The sequence below is a fragment of the Passer montanus genome, unplaced genomic scaffold (assembly GCF_014805655.1).
Source record: "Passer montanus isolate IOZ18808 unplaced genomic scaffold, ASM1480565v1 scaffold189, whole genome shotgun sequence".
Taxonomy (NCBI): Eukaryota; Metazoa; Chordata; class Aves; order Passeriformes; family Passeridae; genus Passer; species Passer montanus.
Window position 1 is genome coordinate 280,686 of NW_024366381.1, and position 23,534 is coordinate 304,219.

Here is a 23,534-nt window from a genome sequence, read left to right on the forward strand (position 1 = left end):
TGTTTTGACTCATTGGCCAATTAGGGCCAAGCTGTGGCAGGACTCTAGAAAGGGTCACAAATTTTCATTATTATCTTTTTAGCATTCAGTAAGTATCCTTTCTGTATTCTTTAGTATAGTATAGCTTAGTATTCTTTAATATAATAAAGTATAATTAATAAATTAGCCTCCTGAGAGCATGGAGTCATATAAAGTGTAATTAATAAATTAGCCTCCTGAGAGCATGGAGTCAGATGCAAATACAACAGTTCCCTCCTATTTCCTCCTTCCACGGGGTAGAGAACTTCAGCAGCCTCCTGTTCCCAGGGGTCATCCCTGCCCATCCAAAAGGGTGAGTGGATGAGCTGGGAATGCTCCTTCAGCCATTTTCCTGGATTAGGCCCATGGAGGGAAGGCAGTTCATCAAGCTGTCATGAAGCAGCACGTCCAAGGCAGGAAGGGAAGGATTCCAGCTCCTGCATGTTGTGGCTGGGATTTTCAAACTGCCCCGGGGAGTGGATGCCAGGTAAATAAAAACGAGTGGAAATTTGACATCTGGATTGCTAAACCACAAAAAACCCCCCACAAAATAAAGCCCAGGTTTTTAACAGGGAAGGTCATGACATGTTGGAACAGCTTAATTGGAGTTGTGTGGATTCTGCTTCCATGGATGTTTTAGTCCCTGCAAATACAATTGTTCCCTCCTACTTCCTCCTTCCACGGGGTAGAGAACTTCAGCAGCCTCCTGTTCCCAGGGGTCATCCCTGCCCATCCAAAAGGGTGAGTGGATGAGCTGGGAATGCTCCTTCAGCCATTTTCCTGGATTAGGCCCATGGAGGGAAGGCAGTTCATCAAGCTGTCATGAAGCAGCACGTCCAAGGCAGGAAGGGAAGGATTCCAGCTCCTGCATGTTGTGGCTGGGATTTTCAAACTGCCCCGGGGAGTGGATGCCAGGTAAATAAAAACGAGTGGAAATTTGACATCTGGATTGCTAAACCACAAAAAACCCCCCACAAAATAAAGCCCAGGTTTTTAACAGGGAAGGTCATGACATGTTGGAACAGCTTAATTGGAGTTGTGTGGATTCTGCTTCCATGGATGTTTTAGAATTGGTGTTGGAAGCTTTTTCCTGAGGATTTCTGTGGCTGGGGAAGAGCTGAGGTACCTTCAACTTGTGGAGCTGTGCTGCAGCTTAACCCTGGCTGTTAACCCTCTCCAGACAGAGGTTGCTGAAGACCCAGAGAAGATCTCCACTGTTCACCTGCAGCTGGGGCTGCCCCTGGTGTTCATCCTGAGCCAGAAAGAGACCTATGAGGCTGACAGGAGGACAGCAGAGTTTGTGGCCTGGCAGCTCCTGGGGAAAGCAGGAGTTGCCCTTTTGTCCAGGTATTTCTCTCAGGTGTTTTGGGGTTCTCCTTGCTTTTTGGGGGGTGTCTGAGCTGGGTTACCCCCACACCAGGATGACAGTCAGTGGATTCAGTCACACTTGGATGAGAGGCAGTAAAACCAGGCTGTATCCTGTGACAGGGTGTTTCATATTTAAGGATTTGTCCAGAACTGTATTAATTTGGAAGTTTTGCTGAAAATATTCAAAACTAAGAGAGATTTTGGAGAGGAAACTTAGCAGTGATAGAATTAGGGCAGAAAGAGGAGGGATGACCTTCCATGTCTCACCATCTAATGTTCACTTTGTGTTTTGGAAGGGACCTCGTGGAGCTGAACGTTCTGCACCGCTCAAACGTGGCCCTCAAGACACCAGATGAGGTTGGATGCTGGATTTCTTTATTGGACACCTCTTAGCTCTGGGAGGGTGGTGGGACGTTGCTCTTCTCTGGGGTTGATTTGACAGCATTCCCTGAAGCTCGAGGGGAGGTGTCTTTCCCAGGTTACCCAGAGAATCTGTGGATTTCCCACCCCTGGAAGTGTTCCAGGCCAGGTTGGACAGGGCTTGGAGCAACCTGGGGTAGTGGAAGGTGTTCCTGCTCATGGCAGGGGTGGAACTGGGTGATCTTTAATGTCCCTTCCATGACTCCATGATTTGGGTGCTGCAGAGCCACTGTGCCTGCTGGGAAGGAGAAAACAGTGAGTTTATTTTGGGTTCAAAACATTGAATGACATCTCCACTACCCCTTAAGGCAACACAAGGTTGTGAACCCCATCCAAGTGCAAATTCCCCAAAAGATCTGGACTTCAGAAGGCCTTAGGAAAGGTGTCAAAGATGGGAGAGGGCCTGAGTGTGAAACAAAGAGCAAACAGCCAAAGCTGTGTGCTGAGCTGCTGTAAGGCAGTGCCTCTGGCAGAGAGCTGGGAGAAGGGCAGGTGTGAGTTAAATGAGGCTGATCAAGATGAGTGAAACCCTGGAGGGACCTGACCCAGCTTGTGAGGCAGGCTGGAATGGGGTGCTGGCAGATGCCAGGGAACACAGATGCCCCAGATTTCCTGAACTGTCCCACTGGTGATTTCAGGTGCAGGATCAGACCTGAGCATCCCCTGAGGGCTTCCCGTGGCCTGCTGAGAGATGTGCTCTTGGGTGGCTCTGGGAGCCCATGGGAGGTGCCAGCACTTTGTCATTTCTCTCAGCTCCTGATGTACTTTCCATTTTCTCTCCAGTGCCTTTGTCTGAGCTGGTGCCAGCACTGGTTTTAGGCTGACAAGGTCTCATTTCTGAGAAATTCCTGTTGCTTTTTTGCTTCTTTCCATGGGTGGCCAGTGCCTGTACACTTGGGAATATTTCTCCTGGCTGAGCTCCATGAGATAAAGGATTTTTTGAGCTGGTTTCCCAGGCTGTGATGGGCTCCTCAGACCCAGCCTGACCTCTCTAATGAGGGGACATCCAAATGGCCCCTGTAATTCCCTGCTCTCCTTCCCTGCTTGGCCACTGGGATTCTTCCTGCAGTGCTGGATCTGAGTTAAGCTGGGCGATGGGGCTGGTGTTCACTTTCACCACAGGATCCCTCTTAGCCACATTTAATTACATAGCCACTTTTCCTTACATTTACAAGGAAGCATCAGCCTGGAGTGAGAAAAACTCAAGCACAGGAGAAACTGGGTCAAAGAAATGTAACCCAGACATTCCCCTGTTTGGCAGCTTCAGGGATCTGTGACATATCCCAAAAATAAGGAGCTGGGAGATGGTGCCCATCAGCCTTGAGTCTGCTCTGCAGACAAAATAAGCAAAGGGGGTGTTGTGCTCCCACTGATTTATTGTTTTCCTCAGGGAATGCCAATCCAGTACCTGGTCCTGGAAGACACTGATGAAGTTGTAACCCTGGTGGAAGATAAGAACAAGGTGAAACAAATCCAGGAGGATGAGCAGGAGGAGGAGGAAGATGAGGATGAGAAAGAGAATAACAATCAAGGTGTGCAATTAATCAAGTGAAAAGCTGATTGTCATCAGACAGAAGGTGCAATCAGCCTCAGACATTGCAGAGCATTAGAGAACACTTGCAAACATCACAGTCACTTCGTGATGGCCACAAAGTGGCTCTTTCATTCTCTGAGGTCGCTGGAATATGACACACAGGTCTGATTTTGAGTGGAAACACCAGGGAGAAAAGTCAGAGCTGTTGGAGGAGCAGTTGCTGTGTGAGGGACAGGAATGTTCTTGGATGCTCCAAAGGCATGGGGGTGTTAAAGTGTACCCAGCACTGTGTCCTCTACAAGCATCTGAAAATCATCCATCCCTTTGGAAGTGTTTGAGACACGTTTTTGTACAGCAGATCCAGACTTGCTTCCTCCAGGGAGAAAACTCTGGTCCCTGCAATGCAGAATTGAAAATGCATTTGTTCTCTGTGCAAAACTGGGGGTGTTTTCTTTAAAAAAAGGGGGGCAGTATCCTAGAGGAGCTTAGAGTATTGTTCCAGGGGACAGAGATGGGATTGGGGCATTTTGGGGGGCTTTGTCTGTGTGGCTGTGCCTGCTCTCCCCATACAAGATTTCACTCACCCCAAATCTCTGCTGAGAGCTTCTGAATGACAAAATCATGCACTGTGGTGGCCCAGGGGGCTGCAGTTCCCCCTGCCCTGGACACACCTGTGGGTTTTTTGCAGATATTCAAGATGACCAGGTGGTGGAAGCAGTTTCCAGGGACAAGAAGAGAGAGCTGCCCCTGGAGCAAGTCCTTGTCCTGACAGAGGAGAACTTCCACTCTTCCCTCTCAAAGGCTGCCAGGACAGTGGTGCTGTTTTATGCCAGCTGTGAGTATGAAATGTGGCCTGGCTGTGCCTTCTGTAACTTTGGGATGTTCTCTGTGCTTTCCATGATCCTGGAGACAAGTTTTGACCATTAATCTATGCCAATCCTCTCCCATGGGCACGAATAACAATCAGATTAAATCAGTTCTTCTCACTGGCTGATAATAGCAGATATCAATCTGATATTAAGAGATTTTTAACCTTCATTTTATAGGAAAAAATATGGGACAAGAGGGGAAATTAATGTAGCATGGACTCATGGGCTGGCCTAGACATGAAACATAAACTTCACTTTCCTTATTTATTTCAAATCTTTTAGAGCTTGAAGCACCTCAGGGTGCAGAGATTCATAATGTGACATTGTCAGGCAGCAGGGTGGGGCTGGCTGTCCCCTGGCTGTCCCTCAGGGCTGTGTTTCCCCTCTCCTGTGTTTCAGGGGAAGCTGTGTCCCTGGCAGTGCTGCGCTCGTACTCCGAGGTGGCCGCTCACCTGAAGGGTAAGGAACCCCAGGGCTCAGGGTTCCACTGCTCCTCCTGGCAGGAGGAACCAAGACATTGATGGTACCTCATTCCCTCACCTGGAATACACTCATTTTCCCCCCTCAGATTCCCAAAGGAAAGTCATATCCACACCAGGTTGTTTTAGGAAACTTTGTGTCTGATTTAGGGATCTTTGCAGAGTCTCTGCTCCCAGAGAAAAAACCACAGGACAGGAGGAAAAATGGCTTCAAGGTGCACCAAGAGAGGTTTAGGCTGGATATTAGGGAAAAATTCTTCATGGAAAGGGTTGTCCAGCCCTAGCACAGATGCCCAAGGCAGTGGTGGAGTCCTCATCCCTGGAGGGATTTAAAAGCCATGTCACTTGGAGACATGGGACAGCGGTGGCCTTGGCAGTGCTGGGGGAACAGTTGTACTCAGTGATCTTGAAGGGCTTTCCAAGCTAAACAATTCCATGATTTTATGATCCTGGACACATCCAAGGCCAGGTTGAATGGGGCCAGGTTGGATGGGGCCCAGGAGATGCCCTGCACACCAATGTGCTGGGTGGCACCTCAGCTCTGCTGGAAAAAGGAGCTGTGATTATCCCTGGCTTTGGAGGAAAACAGGACAGACAGGTGTGGGCAGGCCCAGGGCACAGGGCAGGACAATGTCACCTTTACAGGGATGGTGCCTCCAGGGTTTGCAGTCTGGCTCAGCTGAGGAACCTCTCACAGGTGGCCACAGAACTCCATAAATAACACAGGGATGGTGACATATCAGCAGCACTTAGAGACAGCACATCAGGAGATCTGGGAACAAAGGCAGGAGGGATCCTTCAGGAGGTCTGTGCAGTGTGAGCCCCACATTCAGGCCTTCAACCCCATCCCACTCTGGTTTGTGGAGAGAGGTGGGTTCTTACATGGGATTAATCTCTTCCAGAGGTGCCTTTTTTCTCCCCTTGGCAGCAGGGGACACTGAGGTGGCTTCATCCCACTGTGGCACAGTGTGGCCATCACATGGGTCTGGGCAAGAGCTATTCCAGCACCTCTGGAGGTGTCTTGTGCCTTCTTTTGGTTTTTTTTCCTCCATCAAGGCTCATTTTTCCTGGTGCTGGCAGCCTCCAGGACTGTGTCCTGCAGGATTCAGCAGTGGGGACATGAATGGAGTGTGCAGAGGACCCCACAGTTTTCTGGGAAGCAGCTGCAGTGGGAGTTGCTTACAAGAAGCTGTCCTGGGAATGCTGCAGCAGTGCTGAGGGCTGGAGGAAAGCAGCTCTGCATTCATGGTCTGCATGAAGGGAAAGTCACCAGCAGCTTTGATCTGCACTGAAATCCCAGGAATAAACAGGAAGGGACAGGAGAGGTTGTTTGTGGGGTTGGTGGTGGTTTGGGGTTTCTTTTGGACTTCCCCAGCAGCCAGACCAGCTAGAGGAGCAAGACAGGAGGGTCTGTGGGTAAAACCCAGCCCCTTCCCAAACACCACAGGAGGGTCTGTGGGTAAAACCCAGCCCCTTCCCAAACACCACAGGAGGGTCTGTGGGTAAAACCCAGCCCCTTCCCAAACAACACAGGAGGGTCTGTGGGTAAAACCCAGCCCCTTCCCAAGCCAGTGGCCAACCCTTGGTGGGTTCTGCAGGGCCAGGATTTCACCATGGGTGTTCTGAATCACTTGATAACAATCTCAGGGCAGGGAAGCAGCCACAGACAGACTCAGCACAGATCATGAACTGCCTGGGGTCAGGGCCTTTCCTCTGTGTTCACTGAGGGCTCTCCAAAGACTCCCAGGCCAGAAGTGACCCTGTGGAATGACTCCAGTCTGCTTTCCCTGCCATGACCTCGGAGCAGACACACAACAGCTGCACTGGTGGATCTGGAGATCCTTTTTCCCTGCTGCTGAAGGAGCCTCAGGGAACTGGGAGGACCAACTACCAGAGGAGCTGGAAAACCTCAGAGGATGCTGTTCCCTGGGCTCTCAGTGATGGCTGGATCAGGAAGAAGACCTCAAGCTGTGCAGGACTGAGAATAGGACATGGGGTATGGCTTGGGGCACTCTCAGTTGCCCAGATGCTCTGGTATTCCTGCCTGCTCTGGGGTGGAGCTTCCTTCCCAAGGGCTGGGAATCCACAGGCAGCTGTCTGAGGAGTGAATCACCCACGCTGGAGGCACATCTTGAGTTGCAGAAGCAGGTCCTGCTCCCCATGCCAACTCTTTGTGCAGAATGGCACTGAGAATAGGCCGTGTGTGATCAAACACAGGGGAATGGAGGAGGCTGGAGACTGCAATGACCTGTGAGTCATCCCATTCCAGATGCTCAGCACATCCTCACCAAGTGAAGTTTCCAGCCCTCAAGTGTTTTCCATTTGTTGAGGGATCCAGTTTAGCAGGAGACAAAGAGGAACATCTCTGCCTTGCTGAACTGAGCATGTTTTACCCTCGGAGCAAGAATTTTCCAGTCCCCCAGGGGCTCCCTGCTGCACCTCTGGTTTGCTTTTGCAAGATGGGAATTTTTGGAAGCGGCAGGCTTAAGAGCAGAGGATGTGAAGGTGAGACAGTGCTGAGTATTTCTTGGGTGGGTTGTTGGCCTTTTTTGCAAAGAAGAGAGGAAATCAGTATCTAAGAAGAGCAATATTTTGTGATGAAAAATGATTCTGCTTCTCTCCTCTGTGCTCCTGGAGTCTTCTTGATCAGGGATTTACAAAGACAAGGTGAAATTGTAGCTCAAAGGCAGGAAAATCAGCTGCATGATTTAGCAATTTATATCCATGGAGCCTAATGCTGAAGTGAGGATTTCAGGGTTCATGGTGTGATGTTTTCCAGGTAGATGTTCCCATTCTGTATTGGAGTGCAGCACTTTGTACATAACTTCTCTTTCATGTTGTAGCCTTTGGACCAGCTCTTCAAGTGAGCTGTTTTTTAACACACTCATGGAGCTGTTTAGGTTGGAAAAAACCTTCCAAGATCACCAAGTCCAACCATTTTTCCCAGCACTGCCAAGGCCACCACTGTTCCATATCCCCACAGCTTTTAAATCCCTTCAGGATGGGGACTCCACTACTGTCCTGGATGGCTGTGCCAGGGCTGGACAACCCTTTTCATGAAGGAATTTTCCCTAATATCCAATTTAAACCTCTCCTGGCCCAGCCTGAGGCTGTTCCCTCTCCTGTCCCTGTTCCCTGGGAGCAGAGCCCCGGCTGTCCCCTCCTGTCAGGAGTTGTGCAGAGCCACAAGATCCCCCCTGAGCCTCCTTTGCTCCAGGCTGAGCCCCTTCCCAGCTCCCTCAGCCTCTCCTGGTGCTCCACACCCTTCCCCATCTCCATTCCTTTCCCTGAACATGCTCATGCACCATGCCAGTCCTGCCTTCTAAATATAAGTTCAAATTATTATACGTTCAAATTATTATCCTCATTTTTCTTGTTCCCTGTGGCATTGATGGTTTGTCTTGTCCTGGTTTTCTAAGACCTCTAGGACAGAGGTTCTTGCTGTTGCTGGGTTTAGTAGCACCTAAAACCACAGGGAGGATTTTATGTTTCTCTTTCACCTTTCTTCCCACTCAGCAGTGCCCACAGGGCTGGACAGTCCTTTGCTGAGTTACCCAGTTCCTGAAAGTTCTGCTTGTTCAGTCATTATGGTGCAAGTTGGGAGAGGAACCATCCTGTACCAGATGTTTTTCAGGCCAGATTTGGCTCCTTCAGAGCACATGGTCAATAATCCCCTGAGCTAATATCCAAATATCAAAATTCATCTTTGAAAAAGCTTCAAGCAGCCTCACAATTTGATTTTAACAGGACATCAAAGCCCCATTTCCATGGAATTATTTTCCAGAGTTGGGCAAGACACAAGATGATGTGGTAAGAGATGATGAGAACCAGCTATACTGGATCAGAGGTGTGAAGTAAATCTGAGGTCAGGCTTTCAGTTTGAGATCTTCTTGCAGAGTCTGGGAATGACACAAACCATTTCTGCTCTCGTGGAGTGTTTTGACAATTGCTGCCTGTCTGAGTGGATTTGCAGGCCTTTCACTTGTGCTGCTTCCTGCTTTTTCTGCACAGGAGTTTGACACAAGGCAGAACAGCAAACTCCTCATGTCAGCTGCAGTGCAGAACCTCAAATGAGGGTTGCAGAAAATGGTCCTGTGGGAGGCCAAGGATACAGGGATGAGGAGTAGGAACTCCTGCTGAGGTCACCTCTGCCTTCAACCCCATCTACAAAAATCTTTATGGAATCCCAGAAGGGTTTGAATTGGAAGGAACATTAAATCTCCATCTCATTCCACCCCTGCTATGGCAGGGACACCTTCCACTATCCCAGGCTGCTCCCAGCCCTGTCCAGCCTGGCCTGGAACCCTCCAAGGGGTTAGGGAGTCCACAACTCCTCTGCACAACGTTTGTGCAACACTCAGCTGTGCTCAGTTCTCAGGAACTTGTTTTAATGCTTGGTCAGCCCTCCCGGCCTTGGCATGGGCTGCTCTTGACCCTGCCCAGTGCCCCCACTGCCCCTCAGAGCACCCCTGAGGGGTTGGTGGATTTTATTTCTCTCTCACTGGTGATTTCCAGGCCAAACTTGGTTGGGTTTTTCCTCAGGAAAGAATTCTTCCAATCTGCTCCAGATTCTCATTTGCTTAAACCATTCCAGAAACGTGTTTCCCAGGCTGACTTGCTGAGCTCTGCAGAGGTTTCACCAGGACAGAAGAACTTAATTTTCTTTCCATGGGCTGCAGATGCTGTTGAGTGTCCATCCCTTTCCTGCAGCACTGGTGGTATCTTTACATCCTGTTTCTCCTCATGGAATACTGCTGTCTTTATTCAAATTGCTTTCTGCCCCTCTAGGCTTGAGGTCAAAACCAGATTGGATGTGTTTTATTCCATCAGCCAGGCCTTTAATGAAAATAGTGATCACAATCAGACCCAGGACAGGGAGAGAAGAAAGCTTGGCTGGTTTCTCTTGAGAAATCCTCATCATCTGCCCCAACCCTGGTTTCTGGAAGATTCTTTGCCATGGTATGCCTCCATGAGTGTGCTTGTCTCTAGGTTTTATCCCATCTTTCCCATGCAGCTTTTGAGTCTTGTTCAAAGACAGATTTGGGGAAGGAATGAAGATTTCTGAGATTGGGCATGGACAACTGCACACTGTCCTTGGTCAAGCCCCTGAGGCAGCCCAGGTGAGGTTGGAAGCCAAGGAAGGGAGGAAGTGAAGCTGGCCAGGATTTAGGTCAGGCTTAGCCATGGACCAACAGCAGCCTGTGCTGGGCTTCACCCAGCCCAGAGATGAAAGAAAGGCTGATAAGGTCCCTGGGAGTGTCCCAGGCCAGGCTGGACAGGGCTGGGAGCAGCCTGGGACAGTGTCCCTGCCATGGCAGGGGTGGGATGGGATGAGCTTTAAGGTCCCTTCCCACCCAAACATTCTGTGACTCCATGAGTCTTTGCTGAAGGAAATGCTGGAGTTGCACAAATCTTGGGCTCATAGAGAGCACTCAAGGAACCAGCTTTTCACTTGTTTCACTTCTTACCAACCTCCTGAGTTTCTTGTGTTGGTGAGACCCATAAAAAGCCTTTTTGGGACATTTCCCAGGACCCACAGTTGGACTGACTGCTCTGTAATTCCCAAGTGCTCTTCCTTTCCCACTCCCTTACTTGTGAGACCCCTTTCTTCATGTCCTACAAGTGTCTGCTCGTGGCTTGGGTGGGATCACAGAAAATCCTGACTCAGAAGGGATCCACAAGGATCATCCAGCCCAACTCCTGGCTGTCAGGACAGCCCCAAGAATCCCACCCTGTGCCTGAGGGCAGAGGATGGGAGCATCTCTCTTCCATCCCCTTTAACTGCTCCCTGTGCATTTGGCTTCATGTCTGAGGTAGAACAGAGATCTTTCAATATTGAACAGCTTAAGAAATGCAAAAACCTTGGGTGCATCCTCCTCCTCCTCCATCATGCCAAGCTTTATCTTCCCTCTTTCCTGTAAGTGAGTGCCTGCATTATTTCTTTCTCTTGGCCTTATTCCTAAGGTATTTCCAGTACCTTTCCCTACTGCCTTTTGTGCTCCTGGACAGCTCAGGATTTTGTGGTGTTGCTTGGAGTCACCAGTCAGATGTGAATGTTTCTGGGAATGAGTGATTTCCAGAGGGAAATGGGCTGGACTCAAAGGGATTTTGGTAGATTTAATACAAATATAGACACTAATATCCACTGAGCTAATAAAAAGCTCTATTTTCCAACCAATTGATTGTTGTTTTTAGTTTTTCATATCATTCATGAGTATTTTTTTTCCACTCTAGGAACCCCAGGGGTTTTGCTGTCCCGGGTGAACTGCTGGGACTGGCCTGGCCTTTGCTCCCAGGAGAATGTCACCCAGTTCCCCACCATCAGGATTTACAGGGAGGGACAGCAGTCAGTGACATATGGTGGCATGTGGGGAGCTGAAGAGCTGAGCAGCTTCATCCTGCTGTGAGTGACAAATCCCCAGTGGGACATCTGCCACATCTTCTGTCACCATGCCTGTCTTTTTGCTGGAATTCCTTCTCTGTTATTTTTAGTGGGGATCCCAAGGCTCTCACTTTGGCTCAGGCTGTTCTCTCTTTGCTCCAGCACCTCTCTGGTGATAATTATCACCATCCCTGATGGTAACTTTTGTCTCTAATGAGGTGTCACACTTGTCCCAATGTGATGGGGCCTTGTTGGGTTGGGGTTGCCTTGTTGTCTCTTCATCCCACAAACAGAGAAGACAACAGCCCAGGTTCTTTCTCTGCCTTTCCACAGGAGCCAGGTTTCCTGCCCACTGAAGCTGGCCACCATGGATGAAGCAGAAGGATATTTAAGAGGGGAGTTTCCATCTGAGCTCTCATCCCACCAGCACCCCTCACTCCTGGGAGTTTTTAGCTCGGCCACCAGCGAAGGTTTGTTGGGATTGGTGGGTTAAGCCCTCTCCAGTTTCATTCCTGGGGGACAGGGCTGCTTCCAGCTGTTGGGAGTTCACAGCACAGCCTGCCTGGCACTGCCCTTTCCAGCTGTACAGTGAGAGGGTTCCAGCTGTGGGATTTCAGGTCCATACCCTGGCTCAGAGGACGTTCAGCTGCCAGCTGGGTTTGCTACACCCACTGTGGGAGTAGGAACTTGCCAAGGCTGTTGTCCCTGTTGTACCTCCTGCCCCTTTCCCAGAAGAGTTTGGCTCTGTCCTCTTTATGAGTCCCTTCAAAGTAGTTGTAGGCTGACACTAAATTCCCTTTAAGCCTCTGGTTTAGCCCAGATCCATCAGCCTCTTCCTGGAGCCCATGTACAACATGTCCCAGAATATTTTTCCTTAAAAAAGGAAGAGATCCACTCTTGGATCTTGTTGGCTTCTCCTGAAGAAGCAGCAGCCCCAGTTCTTGTATCACACAATGCAAAACCTTTATTTTAAAAAAAACCCAGAACAGCAAGAAGTTAAAACAGGAGTTTCCTGCATCAGAAGGAAGGAAATAACTCAATGAAATCCACTTGTGGATTTTGGAACAGATGGACACAGAAATGCAATGTGTTGCCAAGGGAGAGGGAATAAAGCCAGTCTGGAGAGAGAACTTCAGGAAAATCACAGAATCGTGGAATGGTTTGGGTGGGAAGGGACCTTAAAGCTCATCCCATCCCACCCCTCCCATGGCAGGGACACCTTCCACCATCCCAGGCTGCTCCAAGCCCTGTCCAACCTGGTCTGGTACACTTCCAGGGATCCAGGGGCAGCCACAGCTGCTCTGGGCACCCTGGGCCAGGGCCTCAGCTGGGAGCTGAGATCTTGCAACCCCACAGACTCTCAGTTGCCAGTTCCCCCTGGGAATTGCTGTCTTAAAAATAGAGAACTTCCTGATCTTACGTAAGATCAAACTTTCAGACTATTTTTCATTTTAAAGCTCCCTCATGCCTCTAAACTTTGGTTTAATTCAAACCAAGCTACTTTCTCACATGAGAGGGCCATGAGGGAAGAGGTAAGAACAAGGCAGGATGCCTGGAACCAACTAGAAAACACTTGGGCTGTGTTCCCTGAGCCAGCTGAGAGCAAAATCTCTGCCTTCCTCTGGAAATCTGGTAAATACAGCAGGAAACCCTACTGATCCCAAAAAACCTTTAATCCAGCCCAGAGCAGCTGTGGCTGCCCCTGGATCCCTGGAAGTGCCCAAGGCCAGGTTGGACAGGGCTTGGAGCAGCCTGGGACAGTGGAAGGTGTCCCTGCCGTGGCAGGGGGTTGGACCTGGATGAGCTTTGGGGTCCCTTCCAGCCCAAACCCTTCTGGGATGCTGCAGAGAAGTTGTTCATTCCCTTCCACGCAAACAAAAACTTTGGGAGTTTCCAGGCAGCTTTTGTGGATCCTGTAGGATTGCCTCTTCCCTCAGGGCACATTCCCTCTGCAATCCAGAATGGCATCCTCAGCCTGGCTAACTCAGCCACAGGGATGTGAAATTTGGGATGTCTTCTCCAGCCACTTCCTGGGGGTGCTGGAGCTGTGGTGCAGAACAGCCTGAGGGAGCAGGAACCTGGAGCCAGCTGTTCTAACATCTGTCCAGGCTGGAGTCAGGAGAATCACATTGTTCCTCTTACCAACCTGCAGATCTATCTGGAATTCCCAGCCAGTTTCTCATGGCAGAATTCCTGCTCTAACCCCGAGCAGCAGTGAGTGGGGTCATTGTCATTTCTGGTGAACTGAGACAGAGCAGTGAGATCTCCTGCTAAAAACATCCTGGATGTTTTCCAACCCTAAGCATCAGGACTATGCCAAGAAGCCCTTTGTGGGGTCTGAGCTAAAAGAGGCTTGATGGAAAAATCCTAAATAAAATTTACTAGGAAGAGGTGACTGTATTATGAGGGCAATGAACGAGGTTTTCCTGGAGACTCAGAGAACTTTTAGGACAGAAATTTGATTTTGATGCAGAAGCTGGAAGCATCCTAGAAGGTAAAACTGTCCTAAACCCTCGGGAATATTTGAAAATATTTAAATAATTGAAAATATTTAAAAATATCCCTGAACTCTGGTGCCTCACAGGGCTTGGCAGCATCAGTGGAAGCCAAATGAGGAAGGCAGGAGAGATGCTACAGGAGCTGCTGTGCTGGAGAGCAAGTTCAGAAGATGCCTCCTTCCTGAGGGATAAAGAGTGGGGCTCAGATCCTGCTTCCCAAAGCTCTGCAGGGATTTTAGATCCTTCCTCATCAGGCAGCTTGAGCCCTTCTTGTTCCCAAAGCAGTGAAGTTGTGCTTGTGCAATTCAGGGCAGCTGGGATTCCAGCTCGAGGATTGTGCTGCAGAGCATGGTCAGCCCCCTCAGGGAATTAAAATCATCCTTTCAGGGGGGACTGATTTCCTAGGAAATATTTAAATGGATTCTTCAAAGTGCTTCCTGTCTGCAGTGGGGCTGTGTGAATTTGGGGGGGTTTGGGTACAAAGCAAAGAAACTGGAGAAATATGGGCTGGTGTGTGGCTCTGGGTCTAGGACAGAATTAGGGAAGAACTTGGAAGTGTGATGGGGAGGGAGGACATAATCAGGTCAAAAAATAAGCCTGGTATTGCTGGAGGTTGTCCTGACTTAGGAGGGAATTCCTGCAGCCTGGGCTGACCCAGGGCAGCACTTCAAGACAAGCTCATATCTCAAGTGAGGATTAAAAGCTTGGTGGAGGAACTTGGGATGGGAACTTTTCTTTCAGCACTGATAAAATCAAGTAACCAAACACCAGAAGAGCTGGAAAGAAACATCCAGGAATGATTTCTCTGGAAATCATTTAGCAGCTGGAGACTTTGGACAATGGTCTGGAAGGACAGGACACAGGGAATGGTTCACACTGCCAGAGGGCAGGGATGGATGGGAGATTGGGAATTGGGAATTCCTGGCTGAGACAGAATTCCCGGAGAAGCTGTGGCTGTCCCTGGATCCCTGGAAATGTCCAAAGCCAGGCTGGACAGGGCTTGGAGCAACCTGGGATAGTGGAAAGTGTCCCTGCCATGGCAGGGGTGGCACTGGCTGATCTTTCGTGTCCCTTCCAACCCAGCCCATTCAGAGATTCTATGATAATGACTGAGCCCTCAATGAGCCACTCCTTAAGGAGCTCCTTCCATTTAAAAAGGAAAACAATTTAAATGAAAGTTTATGGGCCACATGGGAAACGGTGGAAAATACAGCTCTGAGTGTAGCTGCAAAACAGGAATCAAAGAACCAAAACGTCACCAATTGAGAGGCAGCTCCATCTATTGAGCTCTGAGTCACTGCTCCCAGGAGCTTGGGCTGGCCTGCTGTGCTGTGACAGTGAAGGTTCTGAGGAGCAGTCACTGCTGTGTGACAGCAATTTATGTCATGGCTGTATCTAAGATTCCCCCTTAATTCTCAGAAAAAAACCTGGCTTCTCCAAAAAGTGAAGTTTCTCTCTCTCCTTGGGTCAGAAGAACTGGTTTTGTTGTTGTTTGTTCCTCAGTGCAGAGGAGGAGGGGAGTGGTGGTGTTGAAATCCTCCCTGTTCTCACCCCACCTTTGGCAGCAGCTGTCTGCAGCTCTGACCTCTGCATTTCACAAGCTCCCCACCATGCCTTGCATGTTCCCACAGAGCTTGGCTTTCCCTGGATCCACTGCCTGAAACCACAGCCAGCCTGGACAAGGCTTGGAGCAACCTGCTCTGATGGAAGGAGTCCCTGACCATGGCAGGGGGTGGAGCAAGATGAACTTAAGGTCTTTTCCAACCTAAACCAGTCTGGAATTCTGTGAAATTTTAGGCTTTTATGAGGGAATAATCCAGCTCTGCAGCCAGCTTTGTTTTGGGGCTGTGCTCTCAGTCTCAGCTGTGATCAAGAGAGCCCAGCCTGGTTTTTCCCTACCCTGCAACAGCCCCAGTCTGCTGGGAAGAGCTGGATAAACCAAGAGACACTTGAGGGAAAGGTTGGTTTATCTCCAGGCTCTTAGCCCTGCTCCAGTAAAGCCACCATCCATCATTTCTCAAAGGTCACTGGGATTTATAAGATTTCTGTTTAGACTTATAATTGGTCTCCTGTTTCCAAGAACGCTTACAGACTGTAAGTCCTTAAAGACATTTCATTTTCCAGCAGTGCCTCTGTCCTGCAGATCCTGGAGGCTCAGTGCTGGTGGCTGAAGAGCAAAAACTGTTCTGATAATGGGAATTTCCCCCTAATCCTTGCTCTCTGCCTGCTCCTCCTCCCATGGCCTGCAGCCCTGAGCTGCAGTAATTTCTTGGGAGCCTCTAATCCTGGTTTAGTTCCTGAAAATCTGCTCTAGCAGGATGTTATGTGTGCAGCCATGGATCAGGTTTCCAGGAAAAAACCTCAACACCTCTCTTTCTATTGTTTATTCTTGTGTCTTTGTCTTTTTTCTCCAGCCAGGGAAGCTTTTGAAGAGGCAGGAAACATCCTAAGTGGCCACGTAAGGATGGGGATGTATTTTGAAGATGATGCCTTGGCTTTGTAAGTGGTTTCTCTTTTTCCTTGAGAACAGTCCAAGCTGATCTGCACTCAGTGAAAGGCAGTGCCTGGAGCAAGTGTCACTGTGCTGAGGGACAGCTACAAGTGACTTTTTCCTGCAGGGAGATGGGCCAGGACTCATCCAAAGGGAATTGTCACCTTGGCTCTGTCACTGGTTCTCAGCCTGTCCATGGTCATCTTCCTGTTCAGATTCACTTTCATTTTCAGTCCTTCAGCCCCCATGGATGTGGTGGTGTTCCTCACACAAACAGGAACAAACCTTTCTGAAAATAAAAAACAGGCTGGAAAAATTACACCATCAGTGTGTGAGGGAGGAAAAGTCCTGCCTTTCTCTTTCCATGAGGAAAAAATGATGGATAGTCACTGCAGTGCCAAGAACAGGCAGAAAAGAAGCTGCTTGTGACTACTTGGGCTAGGAGTGGGGTGGACATGGAGTCTGGGTGCTGGAAAAGGCTTTGGAAGCTGGGAAATAAATAAATAAATAAATGTTGTCTTGCCATGGAGCTGCATTCCTGGTGCAATTGCTTCCTTGACTTGAAGCCAGGTGGGAGTTAATGGGATCTTACCTGTGTCATTAAGACTCCAGCAAGGGACAGAGTCCTTTGGGTTGGAGTGTGAGAGATCCTGCAGTGCCTAGAAATGCAGCTGGATCCAGGGGAATCCCCAGCTTGCCCTGGCATCTCACTTCCATCAGGAATTAGCTATCAAGGCAGAATTAAAAATCCCAGGAGGTCCTTGGCCTGTTTTCCAGGTGTGGGTTTAACAGCCTGCAGTGCAGCAGGGAATTATTTTCATTAGTTCCTCAGAGGTGTGATGCATTCCTGATGAGACACGGGCGTTTTCGTGGTGAGCAGAGAGAATAAAAATGCAGATACCTTGGGAATACACCTCTATTAACCAAACTGCTCCAGGCATCAGTTAAAACTTCTCTTCCCTGTGGATTTCAGCCCAGCTGATAGAATGAAAAAAACCAGCAGAGGACAGGGTGATCTCTCAAGGTACCAGTAGAAGAAGCCTTTGTTCTCTCAGAGCTGACACATGCAAGAATCCACATCCCTGCTCCTGCTCCTGGAGTCTGCAGCCTGCTCCTGTTTAGCAGGAATATTTACTGCAGTTTATATTGATAGTCCTTCTGCCAAATTTGGATTTTGGCTGTGATTTGTGGGTGAAGCTACTGTAGCTGATGGACTTCTCAACTGTAAGCAGAAAGTAAACACTTACAGGAATTCCTTATGCAAGAGCCAGGCTCACTTCCCTTCTTCAGAAAATGAAAAGCCATTCTTGAGCTCAGTGCTCAAGGAGAAAATATTTATGGCTCCCAGGTTACAGAAAGCTGATTCCCCTTTTGTGCAACCTGTAGACCTTTTCTAGAGGAAAAAGGGCTGCAGGATACACAAAGGCTGGTGTGAGCAAAGCTGTTTGCTCAGCAGGCACCTGCTGGGCTGGTCACTAATGAAGGGTGAAAAGGCATTGAGGAAGAAATGCTTTGCATGGGGTTGTTATTGTCAGAGATTCCTGCCAAGTATTTGTTTGCAGATGGTTTTGATTGAAATGCAAGACTCTATGGTCCTGCTGTATAAATAGAAAGCTGTGGTGAGCAACAGCACAACCCCTCAGTACCAGGAAGAGGAGAAGGAATTTCAGGATGGAGTGTAGCTGGGGAATTTGGGGGTTTTCTATATTTCCTCATAGAATCATAGAGTAGAACCCCAGAATGGTTTAGATTGGAGGAAATCTTAAAGCCCATTCAGTTCCACCACCTGTCATGGGCAGGGTCACCTTCCACTAACCCAAGTTGTTCCAAGACCTGTCCAGCCTGGCCTTGGGCACTTCCAGGGATCCAGTTTCCACTAACCCAAGTTGTTCCAAGCCCTGTCCAGCCTGGCCTTGGGCACTTCCAGGGATCCAGGGACAGAAGGATTCTCTGGAATCCTTCCAGTGCCTAATCCCCTCACAGATGCTTATCAAAGGTGATGTATTTTAGATACAGGAGTCCTCACTCCTCTGAGCCATGAGCAAGCTAAAGAATCTCTTTAAAACCCCTAGAAGTTTAATAAGTTCAACATCTCTGAATGAAATATTTTTTAGGGTTTTGCCAAACTTAATCAACTGTAAATACATCAGCTCACAGTGAAGTTTGCAGTGGGTGTTTTAGTCCCAAAGAGATTAATGCTGTGATGGAAGATGGGAGAGGCCTCCATAAGAGTTTCAGTGCCTCACCCCATCACAGATGCTTATCAAAGGTATGTATTTTAGATACAGGGAACAGGAGTCCTCACTCCCCTGGGCCATGATCAAGCCAAAGAATCTCTGTAAAACCCATAGAAGTTTAATAAGTTCCACATCCCTGAATTAAATATTTTTTTTAGGGTTTTGCCAAACTTAATCAACTGTAAATACATCAGCTCACAGTGAAGTTTGCAGTGGGTGTTTTAGTCCCAAAGAGATTAATGCTGTGATGGAAGATGGGAGAGGCCTCCATAAGAGTTGGGCACCATGGAGATGAATTATCTGCAGTTCCATCCACTTGTTGTGTCATTGATGACCTAAAGAAACTCCTTCCTGTGAGGGTGGTGAGGCCCTGGCACTGGGTGCCCAGAGAAGCTGTGGCTGCCCCTGGATCCCTGGAAGTGCCCAAGTGGCCAGGTTGGATGGAGCTTGGAGAAACCTGGGACAGTAGAAGGTGTCCCTGCCCATGGCAGGGGAGTGGAACTGGCTGAGCTTTAAGGTCCCTCCAACCCAAACCATTCTGGGATTCTTTGGTGTCACAGCCTTTGAAAAATTGCCAGGAGCTTTTAAAAAACAAACCAGACATGACCACAAAAACTGCAGAGGCAGCTGATTTCCCCTGTCACACCCTTCCTCTGGGCAGTGCTGTCTGGAGCCTCTAGGGCTAAAGTTCCTCAAACTTCCAGAAAATTGCTGTCCTGGCTTGGTGTCCCCCCTGCCCTTTCTTTGCTCAGACTTCTCCTATTTTCGCTTTTCCCACTTTCTCAGCTTTTCTTTGAGTACCTTGAACCCTCTTGCCAGAAGGATCATCTGACTCCTCCACCAGGAGTGGGTGGGTGCAGCCTGTGTGTGTTGCTCCAATGTGGGGCTTGGACTACACCAGCATTTTTGGGTTTCTTCACTGAGACAAAAATTGGATCTCCTGGAGGTTGTTTTGTGTGGGTTGTGTCCCTTGGATGGAATCTGACACCTCTGTTTGCCTTGGCTGGGGGGGGGACAGAGTGAAGCCCTGGGTGGGTTTTTGCATCACCCAGGTGTAGGTGGGAAAATGAAGGAGAAGTAGGGATAAAATCCCAGAATCCCACAATAGTTTGGGTTGGAAGGGACCTTAAAGCTCATCCCATTCCACCCCCTTCCACTATCCCAGGGTGATCCAAGCTCTGTCCAACCTGGCCTTGGACACTTCCAGGGATGGGACATGTCTCCAGGAAGATGCCAGCTCTGTGTGCAGCACATTTGGGGCTGTCTTGATTTGGAAAGCCAGGTGTCTGCTAAGGAAAGGAGGAGCCTCCCCTGAAATGGAATCCAGGGGGAAGCTGTCTTGCTGTCCCAGGATCTCAGATTGTATCCAGGTAGGAATGCTTGGCTCCTCCCTCTGGGCTCACATCTCCCAGTGGATGCTGGAATTCTTATCAGCCATGCAGGGACATTCCATAGCCTGTTATCAGCAGGTGTCCCCCCAGAGGGAGGAGTGGGTGTGGAAGAGATAAAGAAAAACTTCCCAATTAACAGAAGAGAGCTGCCATACAGATGGCAGATAGAATACATCTTGCCTTGCAGTCTGGGACAGGCTGTGTCCTAACCCCTGTGCCCATCCCTGTTTTTCAGATCCCAGAAATACTCCGTGTCCCCCCCTGCCCTCCTCCTGGCCCGGAGCGCTGGCCGCAGCGTGGAAGGCATCGCTCTGTCCAAACACAGCGTGCAGGACATGGTGCAGATGATCAGATACGAACTGCTGGACATTTTTGTGAGTAAAAATAAAATCAAAATGTCCTTTTTTCCACTGCAGTCATTTGCAGAGCCCTGATTATAGCGTGGAGTTCTGCGGAACGGCCGTGTCCGCTTGTTATTTTTATCGTGCCGAGTTTGTTTTCCAATTTTATGGCTTGGAGCAGGCAGTCTGGACAGAAATCTGCTAGTCTGCTCTTTGCTGTGTGGTCTTGGAGCAGGAGACCCTGGAGTTGAGGGACTGGCCTCAGAGTCACTCACCTGCTAGCTGCAACCATTATTATTGGGTCTATTCCCTATTCCCAGGGCTTTTTCCGTGTGCCTTTTGGAGCCTCTGCCTGCTCTGCTCACATCCCCATCTCCAAGCTCACAGCTTCTCCCAGACTTGGTGCACTTGGGTTGGGCAAAGACATCTCCAAGTGCACCAAAATCCCAACCCTCTTCCTGCTTCTCACATTCCTCACAGACCCTGCAGCCTTGCTTAGCCCCTGCACCCTCATGTAAGAGCAGAAATTGAAATTTTCTCCTGTTTTTTCTCTCCCCATAACCCCCAATTTCTTATTTGTGATGTTCTGCAGCCAGAAATCACCGTGTCAAATCTGCCCCAGTACTTGCAGCTGGGAAAGCCCTTTCTCATCCTGTTCAGTGCTGGTGACATCAGTCAGGTGGAAAGCAAGGAAATGCTGAAGCTGGCAAAACGAAGAGCCCAGCAGGCGTTTGTGGCTTGCTGGCTGAACCTGTGAGTGTTTGAAAATCTCTTCTTTCCGTTAACTCACCCTGAGCCTTGCAGAAAAAACCCCTGAGGCTGCAATTACTGAGAACACGAGCTGGTAATGTGAATATTTGGTCTGAAATCATCAGGAATTGGAGGTCAAACCATTGAGCAATGGTTCACTCAGTGTTCTGGGCAACTGCAAAAAAATTGCCTGACAAAGTAAAATTAGTAAATATTTAATTGATTGCAGAAATCATTTTCAATAGAGGAAAATGTTCTCTGGTGCTTGTAGTAGCTTGACCCTGGGTCTGGTGTTATTTGCATATTTTTTTGGGATGGAATGAAGTGCATATGGGAAGCAAAAAAAATGGAAATTTGCCCTCCTGGAATGTCTTATGGTGATTTTCCACCAGCAGTTAGAGGGAATGACTGGTCATTGACTGGGGAAAGAAAATGTTCACAAGACAGTTCAACCAGAAGCCCCATAAATTAAACTCAAAAAATATTCAAGCAACAAAATTAATTTAAGACCTAAGAAATAGAATAATGTAGGAAAGGGGATTTCTTTTTTTTTTTTTAAATCCTCCTCTTCTTAGTTGCATTTTGAATTTTTGGCCTCTGTTTGTTTTGCCCAAGCCCAGAGAAACTTCAGAGGCTTAATCATAACGTGCTTTGAAGTCTGGGAAGTGGTGACCAGCGTGGGCTGGAGTTTGGCTGAGGGGCAAAATGCACATGTGCTCAGAGGGAAGGGGATGGAGCTGCCAGTAATGCAGCAGAAATGAGAGCCCTGGAACTTCCCCACCTACACATCTGCCTTTGCTCTGCCTTCCTGAGACACAGAAAGCCTTCCTGTGCCAGAGCAGGATGGCACTGCCACAAAACAGGGCAGAACCCCAGAAGGGTTTGGGGTGGAAGGGACCTTAAAGATCATCTCATTCCACCCCCTGCCATGGCAGGGACACCTTCCACTGTCCGAGATATCCCATCCAACCTGGCTTTGGGTACTTCCAGGGATCCAGGGACAGCCACAGCTGCTCTGGGCACCCTGTGCCAGGGCCTCACCACCCTCCCAGCAGGAATTCCTTCCCAGTATCCCATCCATCCCTGCCCTCTGGCAGTAGGAGGCACTCCCTGTGTCCTGTCACTTCATGTCCTTGTCAAAAGTCCCTCATCCTAGAAAGAAGCCCTCGTTCCCAGGGCAAGAGCCAGCTCAGACCTGGAGCCTTAAAACAGTGCTGGAATGTCTCAGCACCTCTGTGGGCTCGCTGTCCCTCTGTCTCAATGTCCTGCTTTCACTCTGTCTGTGTCACCTGAGGAATTTGCCTTTCCATCCCTGTGGAATTGCAGTGCCAGCAGCTGCCCTGGAGGGGGCTGGCAGCTGTCCCTGCAGATAGGGTCTGACCCTGGGGGCTGCAGGACCTGTCCCACTCTTGTCCTATCTGCTTTTAGAAGCTTAAGGTGGAAAACATCTCCCACCCATCGTCCTACAGACTTTGTCCTGCTCAAGGATTTCTTCACACATCCAGGCTGTTGTCTGCTCTCTCTCCATTGGATCCTAACAGGTTCTTTAAGCATGTAGCTTATTTACAGTGCTTAGAATCACAGAATCCTGGGATGATTTGGGTTGGAAGGGATCTGAAAGCCCACCTTGGGCAGGGACACCTTCCACAGTCCCAAGTTGCTCCAAGCCCTGCCCAGTCTGGCTTTGAACACATCCAGGGATGGCTCAAAGGGAACTCCCAGGGATGATGCTTCTGCAGTCCCACCAAACTGTGCTTTGCTGCATGTGACCCAAGGGCTTTGGTGGTTTGTTTGGCTCTCAGTCCTATTGTGCTGCCAAACCTGAATCTCCTTTTCCCAACAGGAAGAAGACTCCAGTGGGATATGGGATCCTGAGGACGTACTTTTCCAGCACTCCTCCCTTGCCCCTTCTCCTCTGGGTGAACCTCCATTCTGGGGGCCAGGTGTTCAGGTTCCCCTCAGAGCAGCCCATCACTGAGATGAACATCTTGTCGTGGCTGGAGAAGCTCCAAGCAGGGCTGGAGATTCCCAGCAGTAAGTGGGCACAGGTTTATAACATTCCCAAGCACACACTGTGAGCTCCAGTGTGTTTATGAGAAGATACTACGTGCAATAAATTGTCTGCCCTGGAATTTAACGATGGAAAAACCAGCTCTGCTTGTTAGAGCTGCAGAAGTACAAATAGTCCAGCCAAGAGAGAATGCCCACACTCCCAAGTTTGCTTTGGGACTGTTTAAAGCTCAGAGCCAAACGTGGATAGTTTGGAATTGACATCTTTTCCCTGTGATAATCCCCAAATCTGGCTGTGTTTTCCCATTCCCAGCCACAGCTTGCTAATAAAAAACCTCCCAGCTCCCAGTTGACAGTGTAAGAAGTAGCTGCTCTTCAGGCACTTTCCTGCATTTCTTTTTGGATGGGAAAGGATGAGGGAGCTGGTGTTTTACTGGGGGCTTTAGGACATCAAGGGTTGGCTTGTGCTGTGAAGCTTTTCACTGCATCCCTCCTGTCTTGCTCAGCCTGAAGAGGCTTTGGAGGAAGCCAGCATGGATCTGCCTTCCTCAAGAGAGCTGGAGAGGGACTTGGGACAAGGGATGGAGAGACAGGACACGGGGAATGGCTGCCAGAGGGCAGGGATGGGTGGGATTTTGGGAAGGAATTCCTGACTGTGAGGGTGGGCAGGCCCTGACACAGGGTTCCCAGAGCAGCTGTGGCTGCCCCTGGATCTCTGGCAGTGCCCAAGGCCAGGCTGGATGGGG

The 23,534-nt window shown here is 49.2% G+C and overlaps 1 protein-coding gene across 5 annotated transcripts in view; it reads left to right on the forward strand.

Moving 5' to 3' along the window:
* Nucleotides 1-23,534, forward strand: part of TXNDC16 (thioredoxin domain containing 16) — a 38,722-nt gene that overhangs the window by 13,342 nt on the left and 1,846 nt on the right. For 4 of the 5 annotated variants that reach the window (XM_039705931.1, XM_039705928.1, XM_039705930.1 and 1 more), the window contains exons 10-20: nt 1,199-1,365; nt 1,683-1,743; nt 3,197-3,338; nt 4,029-4,175; nt 4,609-4,668; nt 10,923-11,091; nt 11,404-11,540; nt 15,983-16,067; nt 19,923-20,061; nt 20,621-20,781; nt 22,622-22,812. In XM_039705931.1, the coding sequence (XP_039561865.1) occupies nt 1,199-1,365; nt 1,683-1,743; nt 3,197-3,338; nt 4,029-4,175; nt 4,609-4,668; nt 10,923-11,091; nt 11,404-11,540; nt 15,983-16,067; nt 19,923-20,061; nt 20,621-20,781; nt 22,622-22,812 (1,459 nt within the window). The remainder of the gene's footprint in view (nt 1-1,198; nt 1,366-1,682; nt 1,744-3,196; nt 3,339-4,028; nt 4,176-4,608; nt 4,669-10,922; nt 11,092-11,403; nt 11,541-15,982; nt 16,068-19,922; nt 20,062-20,620; nt 20,782-22,621; nt 22,813-23,534) is intronic. The other variant, XM_039705932.1, reaches the window with a different exon arrangement.